General features: G+C 42.6%; 3 protein-coding genes across 7 annotated transcripts in view; 1 reads left to right on the forward strand and 2 right to left on the reverse strand.

The window, feature by feature from the left end:
* Positions 1-238: 238 nt before the first annotated feature.
* Positions 239-3,509, reverse strand: LOC131213453 (GATOR complex protein NPRL2). 2 transcript variants are annotated; one of them, XM_058207495.1, is made up of 4 exons: positions 3,367-3,509; positions 2,933-3,114; positions 1,724-1,772; positions 239-1,570 (listed from the first exon to the last, which is right to left on the reverse strand). In XM_058207495.1, exons 1-4 carry the CDS (start codon positions 3,391-3,393, stop codon positions 794-796), a joined length of 1,035 nt encoding a protein of 344 aa, XP_058063478.1. In that variant the 5' UTR covers positions 3,394-3,509; the 3' UTR covers positions 239-793. The 2 variants fall into 2 exon arrangements, with proteins under 2 accessions (XP_058063478.1, XP_058063477.1); XM_058207494.1 differs by having other exon boundaries at positions 239-1,772.
* A 1,135-nt stretch (positions 3,510-4,644) lies between these two features.
* On the forward strand, positions 4,645-10,191 carry LOC131213447 (uncharacterized). The gene is made up of 3 exons (XM_058207487.1): positions 4,645-4,770; positions 4,881-7,388; positions 7,575-10,191. The coding sequence occupies exons 1-3, from the start codon at positions 4,654-4,656 to the stop codon at positions 9,108-9,110; spliced, it is 4,161 nt and encodes a 1,386-aa protein (XP_058063470.1). The 5' UTR covers positions 4,645-4,653; the 3' UTR covers positions 9,111-10,191.
* A 937-nt stretch (positions 10,192-11,128) lies between these two features.
* LOC131213987 (protein spitz-like) overlaps positions 11,129-21,725 on the reverse strand; it is a 12,811-nt gene continuing 2,214 nt past the window's right edge. Inside the window, exons 1-5 of one of the 4 annotated variants that reach the window (XM_058208274.1) lie at positions 20,366-20,435; positions 18,297-19,374; positions 18,002-18,200; positions 16,722-16,985; positions 11,129-15,437 (exon numbers count right to left, since the gene is read on the reverse strand). In XM_058208274.1, coding sequence (XP_058064257.1) covers positions 14,755-15,437; positions 16,722-16,791 — 753 coding nt within the window. In that variant the 5' untranslated portion in view covers positions 16,792-16,985; positions 18,002-18,200; positions 18,297-19,374; positions 20,366-20,435 and the 3' untranslated portion in view covers positions 11,129-14,754. Of the gene's footprint in view, positions 15,438-16,721; positions 16,986-17,232; positions 17,335-18,001; positions 18,201-18,296; positions 19,375-19,556; positions 19,639-20,365; positions 20,436-21,725 lie in introns of those variants that run through there. The other 3 variants (XM_058208273.1, XM_058208272.1, XM_058208275.1) reach the window with 3 other exon arrangements.

The following is a 21,725-nucleotide window of genomic DNA, read 5'->3' on the forward strand; positions in this document are numbered from 1 at the left end:
CAGACCTTAAAATATGCTTATTGGCAGGAAATTTCGCTCAAATGAAGAGGTTATCACTGAAACTGAACCTTATTTAGAGGCAAAAGATGAATTCAATTCAGTGGGTACGTGGAGGTTAGATTAAAAAAAAGTAATGTTTACGGATGTGTAAAGTGTAAACTTCACATTTTTTGCAACACTTTTCGGATAGAAACCAAAAGGAACCGATACAGACTTTTCATTCACATTTTCATTATCATACACTTTATTTGTAAGGCATAAGCTGCGAAACTGCGATACGTTAAAAATGCTACAAACCTAACATGCTTACGATACGATGGCTGCTTTGTACCGAAAACATAGTTTCAGCGAGGATATATGCGTACCACATTAATCTGCGTACCTGGTGACTGTGCAGACTGTTTACAAACAGGCACTATAAAGCTATGAATAAAACAGGGACCATCTGAGCTTTGTGTAAATCCTCCACAAGAATAGACATCGAGCTAGCACCTTGCTGACACGATTCGATTACGAAAAAATGGTTAAAATGCCGTCGATAAAACGCACGATCAGGCAATAAATTAGAAAACAAGTTCGTGACCAACTAAGCAAACATTGAATTAACGTACCAAAACGAAAAATTAAAAGAAGTACAGCAAAACATGCACAAACGCTTTTAAAATAATCTACCAAATCCGAGCATTATGTAACCATAATCTCGTAGTAGTTAACATAATCTCCATGTGCGAGAGAATTATGTTTCTGACATCGTTCATAAAATTAATTTTGAAGCAGTGCTAGCACCCTGCGCTCACTTCCAAATGACGGTTACATTGGAATCCATATCGATTTCCTGCTCAATACGACTAGGTGCTAGGCCGGTTTTGCAACAGATCTCATCAAAGCTGTTCAGTCCTGTGTAGAGCTTATGTTTTGGCGTTGGTACTGATCCGGTGAAAATAGGATACTTGTTAATGCAGCGGATGAGACAGTATTGCAGCCCGAATGATACCAACTTCCTCTCGTCGATGTTGTTGTCACGTGGACAGAGCCGCTGACAGAGTGAGCGAAGCGTGACGCCGTGTGTCATTTGCGAGTAGAGTTGTAGGATATTGAATAGGCTCGGTAACCGCACCGAATCCTTGGCTGTGTGCAGCTGCACATAACGCCGACACTCGTCCGCAAAGGTACGATTACGCGTCAGTTTCTGCAAAGCTCTTGTGCACATGTACACGTTGCTGTACTTTAAAAGCGGCAACAGCTGCACCACTCCGTAGTACACTAGATTCTGGATGCAGGACTTCACAAGCTGATTTTCGACATCCGCTTCAGCAGCAATCCGCGCCACATGATTCATGCCATTGACAAATGGTAGTACTTGTTGTGTAGTCAGGTCCCATGCGTCCAAATCCGTATCCTCGAACCCGCGGCACAGGAGGGGTACCTGGTGATCCTGGACAGGTGGAGGATCCGGTTTGAGGCGTCCGATTTTCAAATAGATCGTCGTGCTGCCTTCTACGATTGTAGCCACTTGGCACTCGTTTAGATCGCGTAGTATACATGTGAGCAGATTGTGAATGTTGCCGTTCTTCTCGGAACATGAAAGGAAAGACGTCTCCTCCTCCATCATTAACAAATATTCTGAGAGTTTCTTCACCACTGCCTCGTACTGCACGGTTCTTGACAATGAATCACACACAAAACACAGATTAAAATAGAAAGCATTCCGTTGGTAACGTACATGATTAATTAGCACGGGATATCCTATCACCTTGTGGCCCAGTATATTGCTGCAAGAAAAGGACAATAATTCCATCATACATCATCATAAGTTTGTGTTACACTTGGAGCATAAACTTATATATATATATATGGATACATGGGATACAAGAAAATTCGACTGATTAAATTTTGTTTTGTTTTATGATTTGGATGATTTTTTGTAGGTGCATAGTTATGACATTTTTTCACATGTTGACTACGATTAAAGGTTCTATGCAATAATAACTTGTTCCAAATATATCAGAGTTACGACACAATACTATATGGTACGATTAAATACAGCTTAAACAGTATTAGTGCCAATAAAGATATGGCGCATGCAATGCCAACAGTTTGAACAATCTATCTGCTAATCTGCCAGTTCATCGACGGGAGGGCAAAACTTTCATTGCTTCATTTGGTTCTGTCCGTTCTATATCATTAATACTTAAATAAAATAAACTAATAATGATTCACTAAAAATATAATTTTTTTTTAATGCCGGTTTTTGTATAGACGGCATGCAGCCGAAAATCATCTGCATTCTGTAGTAAACGAAACACCGAAAAAAGTTCGCCTCCATTTGAAAACGTAAGCAACATGAGTGAATAAAAGTTGCGGTTTTCTCCTGCACTGAATCCATAAACACGCCAACTAATCGATCAACTAAGCGCTCGATCACTCCCCTCTGCTTTATAAGCGACTTACGCCGACAGCAGTTCAAATCAATGTTAGAGTTATTTTGTCGCACAGCACTACTCGAGTATGTTCTTAAAGTGGCTTCCCGTTGCTGCGACTTTGTTTATTGCAAGGGTGTTGGTTGTTTAAGTTCTTAATTTTATTAATTTAATAAGTTAAGATTAATTACTAATTAATCCATTACTCCGTCGTAACATGGCACAAATGCGGTTGGTCAGAAATATATTTCAAACGGTTGGGTGCTAGCCGTCCGTACTATAAACAATGTGAAAATGCGCCTTATTTGCTGCAATTTGTAGTACAAAAATCAAAGTTTTGCTCCTCGTGTTCCTACGGTATCTATGTTTGGGCGCATATTACGAAGCCGAACGGAAGTCCCTGATGCACGAAGATTCTGAGACTCACTCACCTAAATCTTCACTCACTCACTCACCTAAATCTAATTCACATTCCGAACACAAAACCTACGCATCATCGTAAAATTACTTACATCGTAAGGATACATCGTTGCAGCTGTGGCTTTGGGATAATGAAGGTTCGAATTGAATCGAACACTTCTTTCGAGATTAGGTTATCTGGTACCTGGCAGCTAATCTTTGACCCCGCCACAGCATGAAATTCACTGAGAAGTATGCCGCGAATCGGACCATCTCGCACACCTCGGAATCTAGGCTGTGGAAAAGAATTCTTTATGTTTACTTCTTATTCGTTCCTGCTGCAATTCCATTTTCAAAAGTGAAAAACTAACACAACCAGCTTGAATAAATAAAGGAATGTTTCTATTCAGATGTTTCCTCTGATAGTGCAGTATTAAGCCATGCAGATGACTGGGAATAAGCGATCAGATTTGCTCCGATATTCACTTATCAAGCGGAAATAAATTTTTGTTACAGCACAGATTGTCTCTAAACTTATTATTCTTACCATTCGTGCTAATTTTTCACTACCCATCGCTACGCGGAATTCTTATTTGATGCGAACGCATCATGCTACGCATCACACGTCTGCCACAGCTAATTTCGACTGCTTGAGTGTCCCAGTGTTAACATTAGGCCCAGCTGGTTGCTATGACTGTTTGTTTGCTGAAACGTCATTAACCCATTGACAGACTCTAACATGAGCGGTAAAATTGTGTTTTGACGAAAGAAAAATACAGCTTCGATGCGCATGGCTGTACAAAAAGACTGCACGTTAAGTAGAAGGTTAGTGAACTATTTTTGTTAAACTATTTTTTAACGCTATTTAGAGCCCTCTCCGCCTCAATAAATTATATCGTTAGAAAAAATCGATATTACATCTAGTCCGCACATAAAGATAGTAGTGTGTGTACCACAGCATATCGCCTGTTTTCTGCTCTATTTGTGTGCGTGCGCTCTCAGCACGCAGCATCGCCGCACAGATAATTGCCAAACGAGTAGCACTAATGCCGTTGTCCAAACCAATATGAATTTAAATATTAATAGCAATATTTTTACCACAAAGTTGCTCAATATAATATTTAAAACATTTACTTTATTAAATTAAACTTGAGGACCATAAACTCCGCCATACACTCAACTATGAAAAGGGTTATGGAATGACATCTCATCTTGTTTCAAGCTTTTCATGCATACAAACATACTCTGCAGGTATGCGTATGATGAAAAGTTGTCAAATCTACACTATAATCAAATCGGAAAAGCTCCTGCGGAAGCTTCACAAACATATGTTGGAGAGCTTTATAAAAAATGTAATTTTCCTTTCAGGTGTATAGTAAATAAAATGTTAGGGCTTTCTACAGTTTTAAAATTCATGTAATTTATAATGCATTTCGCTATAATGCAACAACAACAACAGGAAGCTATCTTTGTTGTAGTTGTAGTTGTATCTTTGTTGTAGATTTGTTGTAGCGATCTGTGGAGCGCCTACAGGGTACGATTTTTTTACGATTTATAATCGCAGATCCGATATGTTGCAGCCGAGGCTGACGCTTGAAAAATTTACTCAACAGGACATAAATTAAAAACTCCTAGGTTACGTTTCGTAGCGTTTGCTTAAAGTTAAAGTTCGCAAAGGGTTTAATACAACCCTTTGCGGATACGTCGTTGTCAGCAAATGTCAAATCCTGCGAGCCGGCCTACGAACGTGAAAGAACGTAAAAGAACGCGCAACGCTCTGCTTCGTGCAACGAAGAAAATTGTTCCAAGCGAAAATAGTTCAAAATTCTGCAAGATGCCGCCACACCTTGTGCAAGGTGAAGTAGAGCAATCCTACGAAATGCAGTGCGCGCAGTGGATGGAACAGTTGAACCCACCAAGATCGCTTCCAGCAGTAATATCCGTGTGTCAGGTACGCATAATTGTCCGTCGGTCGAAGCGCCATCCCGCTTAAAACGGGATAACCAACGCTGACAAACGTTCGGGTTTTGAGTATATCACATGGGAATTTTCTGTTCGCAGGATATTTTCATTTCCCATCGTTGCCGCAAACCAGCACCTGCCGCGGCGGCCGGTATAACCGTGCAAAAGGGAAGAACACAGCTGCTGCAGTACGGAAAAAACAGCGCAGGCAATCTTCCCAGCAGTAGCAATCAAAAGCTTATCGAACTACTCGCCAGTCTTTTCGCGGATGAACGAATACCATACCCGACGCAGAAGATTATTTGCAAGTCATACTTTCGTTTATGCTACTACAACAATTTACGTCATGCAATGGTACCGTTCAATGAGGCAACAGCCTTTGACGGTAAAACTGCCGCCGAGAGGAGCATTATCATCTGGGGTATGTTAGGCTCAGACTTTACTTCATTGTTCGAGAACAACTCTAAGTTATGTCGTCGACTACCGGAACGCAATCTGGAGCTGTTGGTTTCTAGTGCCGGTTACACGCGCTGGTACAACACGGTTGTAGAAAACATACTTAACTTCGACAGATTAAACTTTTCCGTGGCAAATTGTCATCACAGCCCTGACCAGGTTTGGCACGCAGTGTTGGCGAATCTTGAATCTCCGTACTACGGAACACGCGAACACATGTTCGCGCTGCTCAAACATCTGTTGAAGGTGAGGGCTTTCGCCTTGTCCAATGTTCTGCCGCTGGTGGGTCGATGGTCTTGGTTGAACCGTAACAAGTTTCACCTACTGGTACTGCTGCTAGGACAATTCTCGTTGGAGGCTCTACTACCACAGCTCAGTGTGGCAATGTCGGAACTTGCCGACGTGCTTAAATTGTCTCTTAACTACAAGCACCTAATGCGCGGAGGACAGACGCTCGTCCGTACACTGCTTCGCGAAGACCGACCCTTCGTTTACAATGTGATCGTCGAGTTGTGGCGCACTGCAAATATTGACCTATGCCGCAACATGGTCAAACATTGGGGCGGCTGCCTCTTACCAACGGATTTGGCGAAAATCTATCTGCAGATGGAACTAGATCGTCTAGAACTGAATAGCAATGACTCCGACGAAGCACTGAATAGTTTGCCCGATTTTCTACAATCTGCATACGAGAAGCTCTACCTTGTAGCCAAAGTATTTCGGCGACAATTTGAAACGCACTCGAACCTCCACGGCTTACTTGTTCTGCTGTGTAAATTGATCGAGCAGGCCAAACCATCATCTTTGTCGTATGGACTACTGTTTGAAACGCTCGCCCATCATATTAGTGTTGGGTGGGGAAAGCCACAGCACGTAATTGAAGCAGATGATAATGAATGCGTTGTGTGGCTGCCCTTCGCAATGACGAAACTGAGTCAGTTTGCACTGGATGTGATTAACACATCAATCGATAGTAACCTGTGTACCACCGTTGTCAAGGAGTTTCGACAGTTACTGCATCAAGTTCCAGCCACAATAGCAGTGACATCAACGGTTGGTCGACATACACAACTGATCCTGGCACGTTTTATGTCGTTTGAAATGTACAACAATTTTTTGCTGACATCTTCGCCCAAACTTAATTTGTACCATCCTACGCTTACAGCGCTCCAAATGTACTCTGCATTTGTAGAGTTGTTCTTTGAGTTTCGTCCGACCAGCCCGTACCAAATGGTGAGTCGTCCACACCGGAACATTGGATGGATTGCTCCACTGTTGCCAGAACCATTAACGCTCGACAGTTTTGGCTCATCATACCGATCTGTCATCTACACACTGCAGTATTTACTGCGCAGCGAGTTCGAAGACGTTCAACGGGCAACGCTCAAACTTCTGTACAACAAATCGACGGCGTACCATTTCCAAACGGGTTTACTTGGCAGACTGGCATTACGCTACTCTGGCGACCAAAGCAGCCCGGATATTGGTCAAGCATGGCTGGCATCACTTTCTGAGGATTTAGTGACGATCGAATACGATCTGACGATTGCTTTTCACACCCATGAAAACGATTACTATGCTGCTGCTGTCGTGGATGCAGCGAAAACCCCGGAAAGACAGCTGTACCGTGTGCTGGACCGAGCGAATGAAACGTTTTTCGGCTTCGAGCAAGCACGTCCGCTACTGCAACGGATCGAAGGATTTGAACGCATATTACATCTGGCTGTGAATGTAATTAATCTGTCAGTCGAGAAGCTTAATGTGGCAAAACAACAGATTGCCGGAGAGGAAGCCGAAGCGGAAGTCAGAGCGGCAGTCGAAGGGGAAGCTGCAGCCGAAGCCGGAGCGGAAGCTGGAGAGGAAGCTGGAGCGGAAGCGGGAGTGGGAGCCGGAGTGGGAGCGGGAGCGGAAGCGGAAGCTAAAGAGCAAGCGGGAGGGGAAGTTGGAGTAGAAGCTGGGACGGAAGCAGGGGCGGAAGCGGCGGCAGAAGAACCCGCTGTGGATGGAACAAACTTTGACATTATGGATCGCAGCCTGCAGATGCTACTGGAAACGTCCGCGAAGTGGCCCGTGGAAATCCCCGAAGGCGACTCTGTTGCAGCAGTCAAGGCGAAACGCGCACTGCAAGCAGCATTGTGGAAATCTTTACGTGTGAGTATTGCTTGATCCGTGCCGGATAGTGTGTCCTTCTGTGTCATTTTTATGAAAAGACCAGCCCGAAACGTATGCCCTGCGCGACAATGAGCTTGTCGGACAGTGCATACAGTTCGCTGGTGTATCGGTTCGTTCATTGTTTCTTGTTGATTTGTGTTTTTCCTTCTTTTCCTCTCTTCACAGTCAGCAGCATTGTTTATCAAAAACTTCGCCATTTGGCTCATCGATCACTACCAGGAACGGCAAGAAGCGCTAGAAACGATGACTCTTTGCTTGGACGTATTAATCAACAGCATGCTTAACTGTTGCCATCGAGCCGCTATCGAGAACATCGGCAATTCACTAGGACTTTTGGTGCGCCATGTCACTCAGTTGAAAAGTAAAGAGATGGCCACGGACGAATTACCATCCAACATTGCCGAAGATCTTAGTCAACACAATCGCCATTTTCACCCGAACGTCATCGTGCAGCTTTTCGAGCGAAAGTTTTGGACATGCCTTGAATTGCACACCCGCATGGAGCAATACGAGCTTCGACGCCATCGAGGCTACCTGTGGCTGGTGTGGAATTTTATACGCAACGATGTCGATGGTAATGTCTATGGTTCATTCCTGCGAATGTACTTTGAGGAACATGTGAAGCTGCGCGAGCTAGCCACTGCGTATTACGAAAGTTTGGATATCGAGCCTGTGTCTCAGCTCAGTGTGTTACAGCTGCACCAGCTGAAGCTGCTCGTTCAGGATGCGTCACTGAACGGAACGATACTCGAGTATGCTAATGAACTACTGATTGTTGCGCTAGTAAGTATTCGCTCTAACCACTGGGTTGTGCGAAATGCAGCCAATGGTCTATTCACACAGCTCGTCACTAAACTGACCGGTCATCGGCAACAGTGTTTTGATCACCAATGTGCCTGGCTCCCAAAGTACGTCTCGCTTGACGAGCTGTGCCTTAAATTACACCATAGCATGTCATTCATGATACGTGTACTTCAGGAGAACCAGGAATGGTCATTGCATATTATACCTGTCTTGGTTCTGTTATCAAAACTTGAATTCCGAGCGTACGGGATACCTATGCAGCAGCAGACGGTTAACAACATTCGTTTGGCTCTTTGGGAACTACTGTGTCACCGACATAGCTTAGTGCGCCAATTGGCTGCAGAAAGTTTCGCGAATGTTCACGATCATACTGAGCTACCGGCGATGTGGGAACAACTCGTCATCACTCTATTCACTACCAAATCTGATGATAACTTTCGCCATGGTCTCTGCCTGGCATTAGGTAACACAGTCCGCAAGTACTTCACGTATGCTCGCTACTTGCCACAGAACGATGACAGTGACGTTATGCAGCAAACCGCGGCAACCGGCATTAAAACTACTACTCTGCTCCGAGTTCGGTCGCTTGTGCGAAAATACTACCAACATGATGCCGTCCACAATCCAAAAAGCACCTACCACTACCGTTGCGCAATGCTCGAGTTTCTGCTTTTTCTCGGATTCGGTTCAAAAGACGACGTTATTCTGCAGTTGGTGCTAAACAAGATTGCACCGAATATGCACGGAGTAGAGGTGTTTCTGCTGCACACTAGCAAGCTGTATAACGGAAACCAAACTAAATTTCAAATGGAAATGTCGCACAGCGATGACAGTCACGAATCAATTGCGTCTCTGCCGGTCGAAATTTTGCCCGAATCGGAGGAAGAAGAAGTCTAGCTCACTAGCCACAACGGTGATTAGCTCATGTAGGAGTAGGGACAAACAGCTAAATAGCAACTAAAAGGTTATCTGGTTAGTTAGTAACCTCACTGGTTCTGACTTCGCATCGTTGCTGAAGTTATAGCTGGTAAAAAAGAGACATCTAATTAATTTTACACCAGGCTGTGAGACGAAAGTCTTCATAGAAGATACCTTTTTAGGGAAGTGTGTGTTTAGGACTTGATGACTATCAATGGTCTTCTTGATTTTCTAAACGTAGTTTTAATTTATGCACACTACCTATTGTTCCTCTCCAAGCTATCCTCTTGTTTACTTCGTACGTACGAACAAGTACCAAATGATCATTTTTCATTATATTAACATGTCTGGATTAATTTATAAAAGATAAAGAAATATGAAAAAGACGAATTTATGAACTTGCGGCCTTCGAGCGAACCTCGAAGCAATCAAACACAGCTAAGACATATTTAAGATAAGTGAGCATTTGGTTCCAACTTCTCATCGTTGCATAAGTTATAGTTAGCTAAAAGGATGCATCTGCTCCACTTTAAGCCAGGCTTAACTTCACTTCGAAACGACAGTGAACGTAGTTGATAGAACAGTAAACATTAGATTAGTACATAATCCGAAAAGCAATGTCTGGAGCAATGTTGAATTTGTGTCTTGCGTCCTTCGAGTGAACGCTGAAATAATCAAAAGCAGAGAAGATACATTTTAGGGTAAGTGTGTGTTTACGACTTAATGACTCTCAATGGTTTTCTTTATGTTCTAAGCGTAATTTTAATTTATAGGCACTACAGATCGTTTCTCTCCAATCTATTCTCTAGTTTACTTCAGCGTACGAACAAGTACCAAACGACCAATAATTAAAAATTAAGAAGAAAGGAACATAAAAAAATGAATTGATGAACTTGCGCCATTCAGGCGAACCTCGCAGCAACACAGCTTAGCAATATTTAATATAAGTGTGCATTACTGGTTTTAAGGCTATTAATTTTTTTGTGGCTCTTCCGTAAATCATCATCACCGATTCATCGGCTTATGTGCGAAATACATCGGTTCGAACCCTGATAGTACATCAAACTGTGTGCCAAACTGTTAAAGTTGGTGCTTGTAATACGACTTTGTCGAAACGAAAAAAATAAATAAAAAAATCCTTTTTTTTAACTTTCCGTTGTTTTTTTAGTTTCCGTAAATAGTTTCTCTCAATAATGTTCGCTCGTAACAATGTTCGCAATGTAATGTTGTTACTTGACCTACAACCGTGATCTAAATAGGTAGTTTTGGTTTCTCCTACAGTAGTTATATGCATTAACGCCACTCGCAGTAGTTAAAAATGATAGTTATAAGCTTTCGGTTTTCATTGAGTAAAACCTTGCTTTCCTTAGATTTTATACCTCTATTACCTCTTGCTACTTCTGTTGATTCACGTATCTATTTATATCGGCGTACAATATTCAACCAGTTAGGCGTGTGTTGCGCGTTGATGATGCGATGGTGATCAGAAAAAAAATCGCAAAATTGTAATTGCTATATCTGTAACATTAGAATTTTATTCGAGTTATCCTCGCATTAACCGTATTTTTGAGGTGGATTGTTTTGTTGTTGTTTTGCCTATAGAATCCTGGAACAACGGACCGGGCCATATTTATCTCAAACTACTTGATTCAGCATCAATTTGATCGACAACATTTTCAAAAAAGTTTATTGTCGAAAGAGATTGTTGATCACCCTCTGGGCGGCCTACACTTTTTGGTGGAATAATGATTGACTCTTCTTCTCCATACTCAATCCATATTTCATAAACAACGCTTAAGGCATCTTCTGTTTGTGAAACCTAGCAGACTTCAGACGGCTTTAGACAATTACTTCATAGTAATGTATTCATTGTTGTATAACACTGTCATAAACTATGCAAAAATGCTATTCTCACAAAATATATACGAAACTCAAAGCAAACGGATTGAAAGCAATACACAAAATATTATGCACCAACAGAACACAATATAAAATGAGGGATGTTGAAGGTTTGTGTGACGGAAAAGCCTTATGTTGTCGCTATTGTGGTCACGTTTTGTCATTTTTTTCTTCTAGTATGGTACACTTACCCGTATGCGTGTTAATTTTCTTCCTCTATGAAGTAATCAACAATATTCCTACAACGATTATAGTAAGTATGTGATGCTTGATACTGCGCTTTATTCCTTCTGTGCCAACAAAAGCACATTAAACAATTCAACATTAATCAACTGGTACTGGTGCGACAGCTGGTACAACAACTGGCGCAGAATGTGCTAATATATGCATACATTGTTTTAACTTAAATGCGATAGGAACCAAATGTTGATAATGTGCTTGTGTATGTGCTGGTGATTAAGCGTACCGTCGCTAATTAGATCATTGAGAAGTAGGCTTTTAAAAAGATAGTGATTTTTGAATTAGTTTGGGAATGGAATGGTACATCAGCAAGTAAAGTTTACCATCCTAAAGTGATCGTTCATCATAATTTTATGTTTTTTGTTAAATAGCGCACATTTGTTCGCCCATTTATTTATTGATTCTTTTACCAATACTCCGTATTTTTTAAGCAAACTTTACAAAATATCTACACAAATATGTAGGAAATTACTTGCATTTATGTGTATGCAGAATCTATCAAATGATTTATTGTGGTTTCAAGGTCTTTGCAAGACGATATTTTGTTTTCAGCCTTTCTTTTCATCTACCTAAGGACACTATCATAAGGCAGTTCGCTGACGTTCTTTCGGTAGTTCTCAGCGAAATTAATTATTAAAATAGAATGTTTATGTTTGAAGAAGTGTTTCTTGTTTGTTGAAGCATCGAACGATTCGCCGTTTTCCTGACAAATGATTTTGAAAGAATGAAAAAAATGATCTAAAAGCTATTAAAAAAAATCAATCGACAAATAGTTAAGACTAAATGATGATGAAAAATGAAAGTTTATCGAAGAATAAGTACGAATAACGAGATGATAGTTCAAACATTTTGCAATTATTGAGGCGTTAAATTTTGTTTAAGTACGTTGCGGAAAAGCTTCGCTCTCTACTCTGAAGGCATTCACCCGTCTCGTTCTCTACTTATAACGTAACTCGTTCATATGCAGCGTGACAAATGTTTTGCTTCGTTACCTTTTTGGTAAAAGGATGTAATTTGTATCATTCATTGTAGTCATTACATTATACTCAATAATACTGTTTTCTTCATGGTGCTACTCAATACTTTTCCATTATTCTTTCTCGTATCATCTCATCGGGAAGGGGGAAAGGCATTTTCCCACAACCATTAAGCATTGAAAAGAAATTGTGTAGACAGAAAACTGTTTCTATGTGGCATTATCAAACATAACCGGCTTCTGTTGTCAATCAGATAGCTTTCTAATGAAGGAACCTTTGACCGTTTTTCATGCAATTTTGACAAAACAAGACACTATGTTTTAGTCGGAAGCGTACCGTAGCCGGTAGCTAAAAGATTTAAACCATAGTTATAAAAGATCCCCTGTTGGTCGATTGGGAACGTGAAGAAGAGAACACATAGAAGTACTAAAACGTACCACAGAATAAAGGGAAACATAACAATACAATGCATAATGACTATTCTACCATTTACATCAACTATTTTCGAGAAACACTATGTTGTATAATAAAAGATCGAATGTGTATGCGTGTGGGTAAATGTGAAATGGTAAAATCTTTCGATCAATTCCAACAATGATGTACCGAAGCAAAGTTGAGTGTTCGTTGTTTGAATCTGTGGAATGTTCGTTTATAGTGTTCGTTAACGCTAGGTAATCGAATTTAATTAGTTCCCTTTATATAGTTTTTGATAGATATGATTTCTTACAGATAAGCTCATGTTTTCATCATGACTTTTTGAACAATAGCAGTAGAAAAGCATCGCTCAGATATAAAAATCCGTTAAACTACCGTTCAGATATAAAAATATTTTTTATCAATTATACTTGTATCGACTTTCAGAAACATTGAATAACCAAACAAAATAGGAAAATAATGAATCAAACTCGGAATTATGATTCACGAAAAGTAACGACTACGTTGGTGTATAAAATGGTAGTGGGTCAGATGAAAAAATTGTTGAGCAATGTTTGTTCTAATGAAAACCAAGAACAAATTAGAAAAGGTCCGATAATTACACAAAGGAGGTTCAGCAAACCACACCTCGATGGGAATCTACCAATATGACATAATATTGTTTTAAGGATTTCTACCGTTTTAGTTTTTATAACGCCAATGGATTTGCTTGAATGGATTTTTTGCTTAGATTTTATGTATTTTTGCGGTGCTACTCATTTTGTTCATTTAGTGTTTAGATAAACGTTCATTTAGTGGATTGTATAATCATGCATGTTTAACTTGTTCATCTCTAGTTCAACGTAAGGCACCCTAAGCTTTCCTTAGCCCGGTTGTTGGATAATCGAAAAATCGAAGGGGAAGTATCGTCCCAAGACAGGATGGTTACTGTTTTTTGCATATTATACATCAATGTATTACTTCAGTTCGCTTCCCGCTATCTGCCTACCGATAGTTATGGAAAAATTTCAATTGTTATGTACATGAATTGTTCTGAAAATGAAGGGTATAACTCTAGCTTTCGGCTTACGTGCGTGTTGGCTGTTACTGTGCTGTGATGCTTGAAGTGTGTTTGATGGCAGATACCAACAGTCACATCGATCATCCCCTTACTTTCTCTTCATCTCTACCGTGTTTTATTACTGTTGATGTTTTACACACAAGAAATTTACTCTGATAGATTTTTCTTCCCTGTTCATCGAAAACTCTATCTTCACAACTACACCTATACACACACAGCCACCGAGTATCCTTCTGCTGTTTTCTAGCTATGAGTTATATATTAGTTATGGAAAAATCCAATTTATCCTTACTAATCACTACGCTCATAGTGTCTTATCTAAACTTATCACTAGAATCGTACGGCAGTCGTGCGTACGGATAAACATCACGTTTGCTGCGGTGTTTCTCCTAATGCTAATGCAGCGTGAATGAAAATAGAGTATATCCTATTCGTCATTTAGTTGTCTTCACGTGTATTTGTGCAGCTATTGGTGTTTTTCATATTGGAGTTCGTTCAATAGGCAATTTGAAAATCTGGCAGCCTTTCCTTTAATAATTCAGTCGTGGTTTTGCACGTAAATTTAGACATTTCACATCGGAATAAACGCAAAGCTAATTGACAGCACCATTATTTTTGTAACACATTCGTGTGGCAGAAGGAAGAAGGATCTTCTTAGGTCAGATGTTCGCCGTCGGTCGCCGGACGTTTACAACCCCGCCAGGCGAACAATCACAAATTCTGTTCAACTCGATTTCTAATTTTGATTTTAGATTGTTGTAAGATAGAATGTTGTTGTATGCATGTTCGTGGGTCATGTTTTTCTAGGTTAATTTTGCCACTATTATAGATCAATATGTAATTCGTTTGCAAACTAGACCGATGCAAAGTTTGTATTTTCTTGTGTTAATTTGCATTTTCTGTAGTTCAATTTCAAATCCTTTCTTAGTTTTAGTTTTTTGCGACTGAGGGTTATGTAACGGTGGTGGATGGCATCATACCGGAGGTATTACGGGTGCACTGCACTACTTGCTTACATTCGTACCAGACGCCAAAACAAGGCCGCGCGATTGTCCAGCGGCTGATGACGGTGACGATTGCCGAAAAAGTGCAAGTAGTAGAACACACCGAGCACTACCATCAGGGTGAGAAATGCCCCGTAATACACGCCGGCCGTTTCGATCTGAATCTTCGGCTTGCGCATGCTCAGGTATGTGCCATCCAGGTACTTTGATTCGCACCGTTCACCCATATACCCATCAGCGCACTCACACGTCGGCATCGTCGAGTTGGCAATGGTGAAGTTGTAACATTGACCGCCATTTAGGCAATAGTTTTCCTCGAAAAGTGGCGAACAGCGGCCCATGCGCATCAGCTGCGCTTTGTCGCCGATACCAATGCTGCGGGACGGTGATGCACCGTTTACACGGGGCTGCTGCTGTAGATTCTGCTCCTTGTTGATCTTTTTCAAGCGCTCGTCTTCAGGGTTGATACTACGGTTGGGGAAATCGAAGCTTGCCACCGGCTGCTCACCACCATCAACAGCCGGAGAACGTGCGTCCGTCACCGTCGATTTTGTCTCGGGCGGTGAGGAGCTGTCCGGCTGGATCTGGGTAACCGTGGAGATGGTAGTGGTCGATGTTGTGCTTATTACTCCGCGAAAGTGCGATACAGGCCGGGGTCTCGATTTGGGCATCGATCTGCTAGAACAGCAGTCTGCAGCAAGTAATGAGAGACACACGAAATGAATAACTTAGTATAACTGGAACATCATTTCAATAAATTTTTTTTAAATCACACCCCGTATCATACCCCGTAAAAGTAATCAAACTACGAAACCATCAAAATGTAAATACCAATTGAGTTAGCTTAAAAATACGGCCCAGTCCGTTCCTAAATATATAAAAAAAAAATTGAGTTAGCTTAGTTTGCGAGCTGATCTACCGGCGCAAGATTGTTAATGCGAATGGTTAATGCAATTGTTAATGCAAGGGAGCTATCAAACTGCGGCGAAAAACATACTTTAATAACTTTGATATCAAGCACGTATAAAATTCACTAAACGGCATACTGTGGTGAGGAGGATATAATTACAAACCCTCTGAAATTAGTACTATTCAAAAATTTTGGTGAAAAGTCCGAAACAGAAACCAGAAAAATATTAAAAAGGCAGATTTGCTTGTGCAGTTTAACAAAGCGAAAAGATTTCGATCATAGAAAAAAAAACAATTCCATTAGCTTTGGTCGAGAGTTTTTCCATGGTGTTCGCCACAATCAGTATCGCTCTCGTTTAGAGTCGAATTAGTTAAAAAGAAATTAGTTAATTTCTTCCAATTTAAATTTTCTTTTTATGCTGTTCTGTTTCCTTTTAATCATCTCCACTCTCTCTCTCTCCTTATCTCGAGAGTGAGTTTCTTACGAACCCTGAATCGTTCGTTCCCTAATTAATCAAAACTACGCCCCGTGGTGGTAACCGGGGAAAAAAAGAGTTTCATTGCGATTGTCTCGTTTAGGGATCAAACAATTTTCTCGTACCCATAGGCTATTAAACAAGCCACAGCAAACAAAAAGCGGCGTAGTATTTATTTTTAAATCTTGTTTGTATGTTTGTTTAAGAATTTTTATAGTTCAGTGTCACTGGTTTGGCTTCAACTTAAGTTCCGTATAAAATAAAAAAGAGAAGTTCGTTCATGACGCTTAGCCGCTGAACTTAGTTCCCGTCGGAGAAATGGAACAATTTTATTTTAAAACACACACATGATCGCCATCTTAGTGGCTAAATATTTTGTTTATCGACAAGCAACCCCCGACGGCATCGACGGCAGGCCGAACCAATGTTAAGCTCATCGTCCATTGTACAGGATGAAACGATTATTCTTTGCGTAACAATGCGCCAAGTTGGGGGTCAAAGGTTAAAAACTACAGAACCTCTATAACAGTTAAAATTATTACCCAATTATCAAACATAACTATTTTACGAGTTTTTTGCACCACACTTACCTGTGTAATTCACAACTGTTGACAGCATAATGAGTAGTACTAAACCCAGCTTCAAAGCACTTGCGTTCATTGCTTTTGTTTTTAGCTTCCGCCGTGGAAATGAAATTCAGGCTCAGCACACAGCCGGAAATTGAAGCACCGTCGTTCTGTTTAACGTCAAACTTATTCGCACACGAGATCTATTTTCTACGATCAATTCGTTAATCAAACTCGTGGGAGCTGTCGTGTTTTTCAAGATCGTTGGTGCCGCACAACAAAACGTATCTATTGGGATGAAACAAGATGGAGACGCGCACGTTCAGACGCGCAACATTAGTTCTGCTTGCGAATTCCTGGTTTCCACGTAGTAAATATTCAAAGTATTCTATTATTGCTCGATAAAACTGATAAATAATGTACTTGTAGTTATTTGGTACAAATTTTCTTTTCGACAATTAGATGCCAGTCCGTACTGCCTCACTTTCGCTCTTAGAAGGACCACACGTCCATGGTTATAATATAAAACGCGTACCTTTTGAGATGAAACAAGATGGAGACGCGCACGTTCAGCCACGCACGTTCAGACGCGCAACATAAATTCTGCATGCGAAATGCTGGTTTAAGGACTCGAAACATGGAACTTGAAACTTTCGGGCAACTTCACTTCACAGAATTCTATTATTGCTGTCTAAAGCTGATAAATTATATACTTGCAGTAATCTGGCACAAATTTTCTTTTCGACAATCAAATGCAGGTCCGCACTGCCTCACTTTTGCTCTTAGAATGACCCTACGTCCGTGGCTGCGCTATATTCGATAAGTCCAGTTAAGAACATAGAAAACTATCTTCCCCCCCTTCACGAACACCTACGCACGACGGGGAAGCTGTCAGCAGCATCCACTTTCTACAACAACAAAGCTCCGCAATACTACAACTCATGATGTGTTATGAGTTATGATTATGTGGTTTGTGTTTTTCGTAGCATTTTTTCGAACTTAGTGGCCCCGGCTGCTCATCTTGGTTTCTTCTAAAGGGAACGTACGGCGGTGCGAGCATCTTGTTGATTCAAAATGAACGGTGGCCGATGTTCAAACCGTATTCAGCAAATTTCTTTTCGAATTCAAGATACACTGTAGACAGTGACAGAACATGCATGCAGCAAACCGCCTTGTAACCCTGTAACTCTGGACTTTTTCCCTGAGAAAAATGTACAAGCCTTTTGAATTCGTGTTACGTCAAACTAAAAGGAAACAAGCAAAGCAACAAAGGAGGCGCAACAGAAATCATGGAAAATACCTACCACCGTAGCCGTAGAAAATTAGCACAGGCACACACTAGCTTCGCTTCGGATTCTTCGATTTCTGAATAACGGTGTAAGCAGTTGAACCAACGGGCGGCGATCCTTCGAGAGCTTTCTTGACGCGAAAGATTTAGTGCGCGCAAGGTTGGATCTCAGCTCGGCGGTATACGTCAGTGACGTAAACAAACACGGATGGAAGCTAAAAAAGATGTTCGATTTTAACGTGAGTTTCGCAAAAGATGTGTCCGATTCCCATCGCCTGGTTGTGGCGAATCCAAGGGAGGCGGCCACCTACCTGCAGCCCGTATAAATACACGCTATCGTCTGGTTATTTTTTCACGTTCGATCGTGATTATCGCTGCTGCACCCGTGGCCAATGACTAGTGCCCAACGGAAGGATGCACTCGGCGGAGTGGACGCCACTTGCGTGCACTTTCGAATCCGACGCCGAGCTGAAAACAACAACGTGGTCGACGTGGGGGCCGACTGCTGGGCTAATCCGATATTTTGCTCCCGTTGGCGGCGGCGACAGTTGCACGGTAGTGATAAGTGTCTAATTTTCTGGCAGTCAACAGTGGTGTCGCGATGGTGCTGCGAGATCAGTGGCTGCGGTTGATTGCGTTGCTGTTGTTGATGCTGATGCTGACGGGTGTGCTGATAGTAAAGTGGATGCTGATTCTGGCGGTGATGACGGTTATGAGGGTTGTGATTGTTTAATGCGCTGCCCGTTACCCGTGCTTGACGATGGTGTATTTTCATTTTGTTCCGCTGGTTCGATGCGCGTTCTTCCTCGTTTCTTTGGTCACCACCACCACCAGACGACGATCGTCGTCGTCGTCGATGAACACCACCTAGCGTGAGGTTGATTGAAGACGTGTTTGCGACCTCAACGCTCGTTTAAGTCTCCTAAACTACAGATACACTCGCCCGCTTACTTCGGATGCACTTGACCCGCGAGTAGGGCCCAGGACTGAGCTGTGGACCACTGGTGACCGTACGAAAACACTCACGATGCTCACAATTGTTTTGTTTTGCTCACGAGCCCAGTTCACGGTCGCCATTCGGGTCGTCCGCTCACTTGTGGCATGGCATACCAGAACTGTAATATGGTTTCAAACAACATTTCATATACGCAAATAGGCTGAACCACTGACACACACACGAACGATTCTGGTTTGTGGTACGCGTCACACAGAAGTGGCGGTGGGAGCTACACAAGTCTCTCTCGGTTTCACTTTCCCCGTTCGCCGCCGCCGTCACCGCCACCAACTTGTCTTAACGCCCAGGGCACAGTGCCCCCGCCAGCGCAGGGCATAAGGCAAATCCGCGGTGCGTTGTTTTCACGCACGAAAATGTCGAAAACTTGTTGGAACCTGCAAGCAAACCAAGCAAAACAATAATTTAAAAGAAACAGCAGAACAGTGCAGCAATATTCAACTACAAACACTCCTTCCAAATCCACACACACACGGGCGCGGACACGGGAAGCATACATTTGCACACATCTAACCCAAGCTCACACCCGCCCGCCAGCAGAAGCAATCGAGAATCGAACCATGTATGTGTATCAACGGAAACGGAACGAAGGATCGGGTACGTCGCTTGCGGTAGCGCACAAGTTTAGTGTTATGTGCCGGAGCTTCAAAACTTCTTCGCACCGAGCGCACGCGCAACCACCGAGCGTGCCGAGCCTCAGGCAACTGAAAAGGCTTCTTGAGCTGCGCGGTCCATCCCCCGGGCAGCCCACCCAGGGTGTTAACCACCTACGCGCGCCCGTACCGCGGACGTCCGATCAACCGCTTATGCTTATGGCGTCGCGTTTATATGCCTACCTGCCCGCCTGCCTGCCTGCCTTGATTCCGTAAAAATCATCGATCCCCACCACCATTCTATTAGTTTGCGTCACCCAACAGCTTATGTATGTACATGAGCGAGTATGCGTGTGTGTGTGTGTGTGTGTGTGTGTGTGTGAGTGTGTGTGTATGGTGGCGATGGTGCTAAAACAATGTACAGGCGCGAACGTGCACTGTAAACCTTTTCGCCCAAGTAGCGCAACATGGAGTGCATCTATGCAACCGTGAGTTTTCAGTTTTCTCTTTCATTCTCTAACAACAGCATAACACTTGGCCTATCTCTTTGCAGCTTCGTTCGACACGTTTTCTTGTGCTTTGCTCCAGTGTTTTGGTGGTGTGTGTTTGTTGTGCACGTTATTTTTCTTGTCCCCTTTTGGTACTGCCCATTTCTTGCAAACCTCACGCACACATCATGCCCGATTCGTACCCTGTTCCCTTCCCGGCAAGGTGTTTGATTCCCTGATTCCCTGATTTTCGGTCGTGAACGAAGCGCACCCGCCAGCACTTTGACCTCGTTCTTTCCACGCTGATCCAGTGTCGGTGGAACACCCGCACATCTATTCGGCGGCCTCCAGGCTCCCGTCGCCGGAGGGAGCCCACCCAAAACAGACACTCTTTCTCACGCCAATCCCCCATCTAGTCCTCAATACGAGCACCGTTCGTTCTGGTGGTTGCGCACAAGGGTTCCGCGGGGGAACATGTTCTGGTGTTGTTACTGTTTTCTTTGCCCCGGACTATTCTAATGAAGCCTGTGTGGCTTCTTGAGCCTTCGTTGTCTGCCACCCGGACGTTTGGTTGTGTTGCTTTATGCTGCGTGCCTGCACACTTCAATACTGCGGTTCGTTGGCAGGTTGGTTCCAGTTGAGCAGTGAGCATTTTCCAGCAACAGTTTTCTTGTGGCAAGAGCTTTTTCAAACCCGCCCTGCTTCGCCAGGAATACTTGACGTGAGGGTTGGAAGCGCCTGAAGCGTTGCTCCAGGAAGTCAAGCCAGGAACCAATTTTAGTACAGACATCAACCACGTTTGATCCAGCTAAGAATGAAATTTGGATTTGGTGCCAAATCGAAAGCAATGCGCTAGTTGCATGGGGATCTGGGGATCCTCAATCGATTGCAGACGCCTTCCGCACTGTATCTGCGATGGCCGTAATTGCGGATATTCATGGACGTGCCGCTGTTTTAAGCATGGTTCATGTCTAAGCTGAAACTGGCTCCCGACTTGACTTGGTGCAACGCTTTAGATGAGCATATCCACATCCAGCGTTGCGGTGACATAGGCTAGGCCAAATGAGATTTTATCGCGTTCTTTGTTGCCTAATACCACCACCGAGTCCCGTCGAGAGTCAGCACCTTTTCTTTTGACATCACACATCACGCCATTCGCCAGCCCCGGGGTGATCCGCGTATCGGTGAAAAGCCGACGTGAGAGACACAGGCGAATTAGAAATCGAAGCAAACGCAGAAGCATCCGAACTATATACTATACGGGCGGGATGATGAGGGATATGTACTTTATTACACCCACACCTTTGTTACACACACGAGCGTATGTGGAAAAGACGCACAACAAATGGAACACAGCCGAAAACAATGATGTAAACGGAATGATCGAAAGAAGGGAAGCAAGCAAAGGAACAGGCAAAACGACAAACGAAAGAAACGCGGTAAAGCAAAAAAGCGAACGAAGCAATGGAGGCAAAACAAAAGAAAACATTAAAATTAAAGAAGACACAGAAACCGGACAACAGAAAGAAGAAACGAAACAAAAAGGTGTAGAACACGTACGACCGGCGAAAGCGATCAAGCAACGTGGGGGACGAAACAAAGAGAGAGAGAGAGAGAGAGAGAGAGAGAGAGAGAGAGAGAGAGAGA

Source organism: Anopheles bellator, chromosome X (assembly GCF_943735745.2).
Source record: "Anopheles bellator chromosome X, idAnoBellAS_SP24_06.2, whole genome shotgun sequence".
In the NCBI taxonomy this organism is placed as follows: Eukaryota; Metazoa; Arthropoda; class Insecta; order Diptera; family Culicidae; genus Anopheles; species Anopheles bellator.